We start from the raw sequence: 8,714 nt of genomic DNA, 5'->3' as shown, positions 1-8,714 counted from the left end.
CCACCTCTATGCTGACGATACTCAGATCTATCTCTCATCTCCTGATCTCAACCCAGAACTCCTAACTCGCGTCTCCTCCTGCCTGTCCGCTATCTCTACCTGGATGTCACAACGCTACCTTAAATTAAACCTCTCTAAAACTGAAATGGTTCTCTTTCCTCCAACTAACACCAGTAGCATCCCCGAAGTATCCATCATAGTTAACAATTCCACTATCACCCCCTCTCCCCAGGCCCGGTGCCTTGGGGTTATCCTAGATTCTGCCCTGTCATTCACTCCTCATATCCAGTCACTTATTAAATCTTGTCACTTCCACCTAAGGAACATATCCAAAATACGATCATTTATCACCCAAGACGCTGCCAAAATTCTTATTCACTCTCTCATCATATCGCGTCTAGACTACTGTAACTCTCTTTTAATTGGCCTCCCCCTCCAGAGACTGTCACCTCTCCAGTCCATAATGAACACTGCTGCGAGGCTCATACACCTCAGCAACCGCTCCTCCTCTGCCTCGCCATTCTGTCAATCCCTGCACTGGCTTCCGTTACCTTTCAGAATCAAATTCAAATTAATGACACTGACTTTCAAAGCACTTCATAACTCTGCCCCACCCTACATCTCTAAACTCATCTCTATATACTCACCCACTCGCTTACTACGCTCCTCTACTGACCTGCTACTCAACTCTTCTCTCATTACCTCCTCACATGCTCGCATTCAAGACTTTGCAAGGGCTGCACCCCTCCTCTGGAACGCTCTCCCACGGTCTGTCCGACTTTCTCCCAACCTTTCTACTTTCAAGAAATCTCTGAAAACGCACTTCTTTCGAGAAGCCTACCCTCACTCTGCTTAACTACCAAACGCAATACCACATTTCTCACCCACTTAATTCGATCTTGCCCACTCCCACACCTTGTGTATTACTCCCTTCCCTTTAGACTGTATGCCTATGCATAGGGCCTTCCTCACCTTTTTGTACCTGTATTGATTGTGATGTTTGTTACTCCATATATTCTATGTATGTAATTCATGTGATGTAGTTGTATAATCACATTTACTTTACAGTGCTACGCAATATGTTGGCGCTATATAAATACATGTTAATAATAATAATAATAATAAGACTAACACCAAAAATAAGAGCTTTATTGTACAGCCCCTCAGAGCTGGTGCAACAAATTGAAGTGAATGGAACAATTTCAAGTGCAGTTGAACTTCTGTAATTTTCTTTTTAAAGCTATGAATATTTTTTATTTCGACTGTATATCCTTTATGAAACATTACATCGCTGTATAACTGGGTGGCCGGCATTACAGTGACGACGGGTTATTCATTTCAATGCTTTTTTTTTAATTTAACATTAGAAATATGTCCCTCAGGCTGGAGAAAAGTACTAATTGTAAGTGAAGAAGCAAATGTCATGTATGTGTTTCCAGGAATCAGCAGCGGCAAAAACAACACTTTTCAGTATATTTGTTTTCCTGTGACAGGTTTATTGTGCGAAAGTTCAATATCGCCTTAAAGACCAGTATTTAACATCATTATATGGTTATAAGAATCTATTATATAAGATGCGCACAAATAGAATGTAAGTGCTTATTTTACACCCACACAGCAAGATCTACATGACTTTTCCATTATCCAAGATTTGCTTCACCGCACTGAAACACAATATAGAATGCGATTAATCTTCTGTTGCACAATAAGCAGAACCAAAAGTTGCTCAGGTGAGAATCACATTCAATGATGTTCTTCATGTAGATCAACCTTCCACTATCCCTCTGTTTACATGAAGGAAGCACATGTAGCATTACTGAATGGAACCCAGGGTAATTGAAGGGGTGGTTCTCTTTTACATTAACTTTTAGTATGTTATGGCCAATTCTAAGCAACTTTTCATTATTCATTTTTAGTTTTTTTAATGATTTGCCTTCTTCTGACTCTTTCCAGGTTTCAAATGGGGATCACTGACCCCATCTAAAACAAATGCTCTGTAAAGGTGGCCATAGACGCACATTTAATATTGTACAAAACAAATTTTCGTACAATATTCGGTGCGGTGGGAAAAGAGCTGACCGATATTGGCAGAAGACTTGGCTCGTCGATTAAGCTGGACAGAAAATTCTGACTGCCTTTGAAGGCCTCCAAGCTTCGGCCATTGTTAGTGCTGAATAGTCAGATACAGGTGGAATTATATTGTTTCTACCTCTATATCTGATGATTCAGCTCTACACGTATGTGTTAAAATGAACGATTTTTCTTGGAAAGATTTTTTCCAAGAAAGATCATAATTGTTACGTCTATGGCCACCTTAAAGGGATACTGTCATGGGAAAAAATGTTTTTTTTCAAAATGAATCAGTTAATAGTGCTGCTCCAGCAGAATTCTGCACTGAAATCCATTTCTCAAAAGAGCAAACAGATTTTTTTATATTTAATTTTGAAATCTGACATGGGGCTAGACATTTTGTCAATTTCCCAGCTGCCCCAAGTCATGTGACTTGTGCCTGCACTTTAGGAGAGAAATGCTTTCTGGCAGGCTGCTGTTTTTCCTTCTCAATGCAACTGAATGTTTCTCAGTGGGACATGGGTTTTTACTATTGAGTGCTGTTCTTAGATCTACCAAGCAGCTGTTATCTTGCGTTAGGGAGCTGTTATCTGGTTACCTTCCCATTGTTTGGCTTGTGGGGGGGAAAGGGAGGGGGTGATATCACTCAAACTTGCAGTACAGCAGTAAAGAGTGATTGAAGTTTATCAGAGCACAAGGCACATGACTTGGGGCAGCTGGGAAATTGACAATATTTCTAGCCCGTTGTCAGATTTCAAAATTGAATATAAAAAAATCTGTTTGCTCTTTTGAGAAATGGATTTCAGTGCAGAATTCTGCTGGAGCAGCACTATTAACTGATTCATTTTGAAATTATTTTTTTTTCCCATGACAGTATCCCTTTAAGTCTACACATCTATAGGTAGTGCTACTTTTTATTACTTGTCTTTCTTTTCAGACCCCCTCTTATTCATATTCCAGTCGCTTATTCAAATCAGTGCATGGTCGCTAGGGTAATTTGTATCCCAGCAACCAGATTGTTAAAATTGCAAACAGGAGAGCTGCTGAATAAAAAGCTAAATAACTTAAAACCCACAAATAATAAAAACCAAATTCAAATTGTCTCAGAATATCGCTCTCTACAACATACTAAAAGTTAACTTCAAGCTCCCTTTAAGCCTAGTGAACAAACAGCAGAAAATCCAAGACCGAGAGCTGCAGAACAAATCAGATGTCTGCATCATAATCATTTTTAAATGCTCTACGATAAAGATATGACTGAGGTTTAAGGGAATTGGTGAAGACTAAGCAACATATTGACTGGGTATTTTCCCTTCTTTTAAATGTGAGATTATTTACATTTAGCATCTTCCTTTAGGACGACTTTTCAGCGGACGAGAAGACATGCAAAAGCAGTTCAGGGAGATTGTAGCCCAGAAGAATAGGCAATTAGTCGCTAGGCGACTAAATCTCCCGAATCTGCTTGTGTGGACTGACCCTTAAAGGGGTTGTTCACCTTCAAACAACTATATGTTTTCCAATAGATCACCAGAAATAATAATTTTTTCCAATTACCTTTTATTTTCTATGTGTCACCGTTTTTCTGATATTGAAGTGTAAAGTGTCTTTTTTCACCTTCTAAAGCAGCTTTGGGAGGGGGGGTCGCCGACCCTGTAAACTGTTCTAAATGGATACATTTAGTTGATACATTTCTTTGTTCCTACAGAGCAGACTCTTTGGGTTTCTTTACAGACAGCTGTTTTGATACAAAAGTGGAATTGATACAAATACTCCAGAGATGCTGCTGAGAAATGTATCAAGTAAATGTTGCAAAATTGTAACAGCAGAGTCTGCGCCTGAATTACTGAGCTGCCAGACTCAAACACCAGAGACAGGGACATTCAACTTTAAACTTAGATTTTGGAAAAACAGTAAAAAAAATAAATAATGGAAAGTAATTAGAAAAAGTCTTTATTTCTAAACAACTTTTATCTGAAAACAACTGAATTGAAAAAAAGTGTTTGGAAGGTGAACAACCTCTTTAACATGGAACAAAACGTGAAAAAATAAAAATGTGCTCTTATTTGTTTGGCAACAGCATTTGCCGGTGTTCATCTGTGACACAAAAAAACCCCTTAAAGCTGTTGATAACAGGTGCCTACACCCCATGACAATTCACCTAAATAAAAGAAGAATGATCTGGGTCTGTGGGAAATTGCTGAGCTTTCCTCTTAAATTATAGTCATTACTTCTGAAGTTGCGCTAGCATTACTGCGCCAAGCAAAGCGAAGTTGCGCTAGCGTTACCTAATTTGCATACGATGGGAAGTTAAAGTACAATGGACACATATGTTGCAGCAAACACATTACACTACACAAGCCCAGGATACCTTAATAAAATAAAATAGAGTTGTTATAATGCCCTACACATGAGCCCAGTGTATAGTTTATGTGCCATATGTTAGAAAATGTAGGGGGGAAGCCGGTTACCCCCAAAAAACGCTCTTTTTCAGCCTATCACCCTGAAAAAGGAAAAGACGCCAGCGTTTTTTGGGACTTAGAAAAATGTTCAACTATTTTTTTTAGGAAGTCCTATCTACTCTATTGCACTTTGCCTGGTCTGAGGTGGCAAAGGCAAGTCTGGCGCAAGAGGTAACGTTCAGTAAAATCCTCATCTTAGTGAATTTGCGTAGTTACGTCCATTCGCCAGATTGCAAATTCGCCAGGCGTTAGGGAGCGAAGTATCTATCTCCTTCACTAGCGAAGTTACGCCAGCGACTGTTAGTAAATTGACAAAGTACCAAAATGACGTCACGCTGGCGAATTTTTGCCTGCGTTAGTCACTTCGCCCCTTTAGTAAATTTGCCCCACTGTGAGAAACTGTTCCATGTGCCATCAGCTTGGCTTAGCTTGCACAGTAAAGGATATATATATATATATATAGCTTGCACAATAAAGGATATATATATATATTTTTATTTATACAGAACATTGTAGAGATCAAAACAAAGTCAAAAATATGCATTGCTAAAAATACTCCATCGACTGTTAGCTATGTGAATAGCACCAAAGAAGTAGAAGGAATGGAACAAGCAAAGTCGTTCTGGGACTAGGGAAATAACATTGAATAGAAGAAACAGCTTATCTGAAAGCAGCTCCATTGTGAAGTGCTGGCTCTTACTGAAAGTACAGGATCAGACGCAATAACCTGAGATGGCTGCCTACTTACAAATATAACAACTAAAAAAATGCATTTATTAGTTAAAGTATAAAATGATGAGCAGCAGCTAAAGTAAAACTGAAAGTAACAGAGGGCCGATACAGACAGGAGAACAGGAAGAAAAGCAATCTCAAGCGGAGGCCGAAGAATCTGAAAGACCCTCTTTAACTACAGTTATGGCCAAAGTACTACGTCTAAAAGTTTCACAGGACAACCAGGAGAAGGTGAATGGGTTCCGTGAAGCTCTAGCTCTATTCTCTCAGGTGCAGCGTTTCCTGTTTGAATTTCTTCCAGAGAAGATTCAATACATGGATAATCTTCTGAAGAGCAATGTTTTCAATGTGGAGGACCTAGCAACCCTTCATACTGAGTTGAACATCCCTATTCCAGATCCTCCAACTCCGGAGTCTGAGGATTCATCCAAGATGGAGACAGATAAAGAAGAAAAAAAAGCTCCACGTTGTGGGTTCCTAAAGGAGAATGAGAAGTTGCAAAAAGTCCTCAATATAGTTCAGCCTGAGATACGAAGCCTGAGAGAAGGATGTACCCTGATTATCACCTGGATCCATCACATGATACCAAAAATTGAAGATGGAAATGACTTTGGAGTATCAGTGCAGGAAAAACTGGTAGAACGTGTAACTGCTGTAAAAACCAAAGTAGAGACTACACAGACCAACATCTCTAAATATTTTTCAGAGAGAGGAGATGCTGTTGCCAAAGCTTCGAAAGAGACACACGTGATGGATTATCGAGCTTTGGTTCATGAAAAAGATGAAATCACATTTGTAGATCTAAGAATAGCCTATACTGAAGTGCGAAACTTCTATGTTGAAATCTTTGACATTATTCTGAAGAATTTTGAGAAAATCACAGACCCTAAAGGAGAGGATAAGAGTTCAATGTACTGATATATGTCTGTAACTACTGTGATGCACAAACACGTATAAACCATACAGTTTTGCACTGGACGAAACAAATAAAAATAATAAACTTAGTGACAGAAGTGATCCTGGAAAAAAAAAGTATAAAATGACTTGCAACATACAGAGTGCAATTTAGTAATAAAAACTACACTATAAAAATCATGACAGAATCGCTTCAAGGTCCAACCATTTGTCAGTGCACCCCTGAGCTCATTACAAGGCTTCCAGGAGTATCTAGCAATAGACATTCTCTCCAAACTCATCCTAGCTGGCCTTCAGTTTGTTTTGTCATCATGGGAAAGCATTTACTGTTATTGGAGTTAAAAGAATTCACACAAAAGCCCATCTTTCTTTTTCCCATCTCCCGTCTTTCTGAATTTAACATTATTCACCAAAACAAAGTTGATAATTCTAAAATGCTTACACCTACTTCAAACAGATGCAAGCTGTACTCTAGATACACTAAAGTGAGGTTCAGGATCAACAATTTTACTCAAAACCGCCATATTCATGAAACGCTTTAAGGCTTGTGAATTTGCCATTCTTTTAACTCCAATACAGACCAAATTCAATTTCAGTTTGAGAAAAGCTTATCCCCTAATTCAGTTTCAGATTTTTCCATAGATTTTTCCATAGAGCCACGTGCAATTCAATGAGAAAAAAACATATCTGTTTTTCACATGAAAACTGATCCATGGGTATAAACTGGAGAATTTTTTTTCCCTCAAACTGAATTTTGTCCAGGAGGCCAGATTTAGTTCCCAATATGTCTTATTCCAATATCAGTTTATTACACGTTTATTGAATCTCCCCTTTCGAATGTATTTATTTTTGGCAAAATTGCCTATTTACTCATTACAGTGTTTTTCAGAAATTGAGAAGCAAAATCTATTTTGTAGAAAAATAATATTTATAGCAGAAAATGAGCTGCATCTTTATCCAGCGCAAAAGGTTGTCTCATCGATAAGAAAGGTCAGTCAATTGAGAACTCAAATATATATTGATAACCCCAAGCTCTGGAGCTCTGTACACACTAAACTGAACTCCAGAATTTCTGCTTTAACACCTGTTGCATTAACACCGTGATATATACATTACCATTGCCACATGGCAAGAAGGGCTACAGCTGGGAGATACAATCTCAATGAACTCGGCCCATTCTCAGCGCCAAAGCATTTACTTTTGATGGTCAAGCAAAGAAAACATTTCTATGTGCCCTGGGGGATAGGGATGACAAAAGGGCAGCCCAATGTATTCCACACAAACAGCCAACTCTGCATTCACTTAAGTTGGTTTTGGCAAATAATTGAACAATACCCCTATGTCCAGAAATGTTATTGATCTTAGAGCAAGAAGAGCGGTGTGAGAGGTTTATTTAAATGGATTAAAACATAAAAGACTCTCAGAATTACCCGCAGTCCGCAGCTGACAAAAGGTATCCACTGAGTCGCTGCTGTATTGATTTGACGGCTTTTATTAACACTTGGGGAAAGATTTATCAAGGGTCGAATTTCGAAGTGATAAATACTTCGAAATTCGACCATCGAATGGCTTTACTTCAACATCGAAGTTTTTTTCACCGAATTTGACCGTTTTGCGGTCGATGTACAATCGTTCGAACGATTTTTCTTTGACTTCAAAAAACTTAGAAAACTGCTCTAGAGGGTCCCCATAGGCTAACATAGCACTTCGGCAGGTTTAATTTGGCGAAGTATTGAAGTCGATTATCGAATGGTCGAATATTCGACCGATTTTACTTCGAATCTAAGTCGTAGTATCCTATTCGATGGTCGAAGTATCCAAAAAATTACTTCGAATTTCAAATTTTTTTACTTTGAAAATTCCCTCTAATTCACTTCGACCCTTGATAAATATGCCCCTTTGTCACATCAACAGTGGGTGAGAGTAATAGAACTAACGCGTTTCGTGCCTTCCAAACTGGCACTTCTTTAGAGTTCAATGTGAGTCACGTGCTATCAGCTTTAAATACACTCTAGAATGTGCATCAATTGAAAACATGTGCAAATAACGCTACAATTAGCATATAAATGTGACATACAATAAAATCCATTAAAGAGTGACAAAATGTGTGAACTATGTATTCAAATCATGCGATAAGTATTAATTTTAAATTCAAATCCATGAATCTATGAATTGAAATAAACTAATTGAATTGAATTAAATTAAATTAAGTGAAATATTATTAATTCATTCATTTACTCAGGGTGGTAAAAACATCATCTAATTTAATATTATTAAAATGAAATGCACCGTCACAGATCCATCGTAAATTCATATATATCTAACATTCTCTCTCATTATTTTCAAAATGATATAAACATGTTATTCAATAGATTTGCAGCGGTGCCTACAAATTAGCAACTCCAATTCAAGTTGTCTGGACACACATGAGCAAAGCGATATCACGTTGATACTTTTAATATTATTTTATTTGTAATTATAATTATAAGGGGAAATTCACGGGGTTTACTTCTGGAGTTTATTATTGTATTTTATAAA

General features: G+C 37.9%; 1 protein-coding gene across 1 annotated transcript; it reads left to right on the top strand.

The window, feature by feature from the left end:
• Positions 1-5,364: 5,364 nt before the first annotated feature.
• Positions 5,365-6,265, top strand: LOC108714427 (proteasome activator complex subunit 2-like). Its single transcript, XM_041590572.1, has one exon. The coding sequence runs from the start codon at positions 5,445-5,447 to the stop codon at positions 6,177-6,179; it is 735 nt and encodes a 244-aa protein (XP_041446506.1). The 5' UTR covers positions 5,365-5,444; the 3' UTR covers positions 6,180-6,265.
• The last annotated feature ends 2,449 nt before the right edge of the window (positions 6,266-8,714 follow it).

Source organism: Xenopus laevis, chromosome 4L (assembly GCF_017654675.1).
Source record: "Xenopus laevis strain J_2021 chromosome 4L, Xenopus_laevis_v10.1, whole genome shotgun sequence".
Classification (NCBI taxonomy): Eukaryota; Metazoa; Chordata; class Amphibia; order Anura; family Pipidae; genus Xenopus; species Xenopus laevis.
The sequence above is the reverse complement of the archived record's forward strand: the minus strand, read 5'-3'. Positions and strand labels throughout refer to the sequence as shown.

What these genes read in the sequence shown, in the direction of transcription:
- LOC108714427 (XM_041590572.1), top strand. Translation starts at nt 5,445, where the DNA reads ATGGCCAAAGTACTACGTCTAAAAGTTTCACAGGACAACCAGGAGAAG.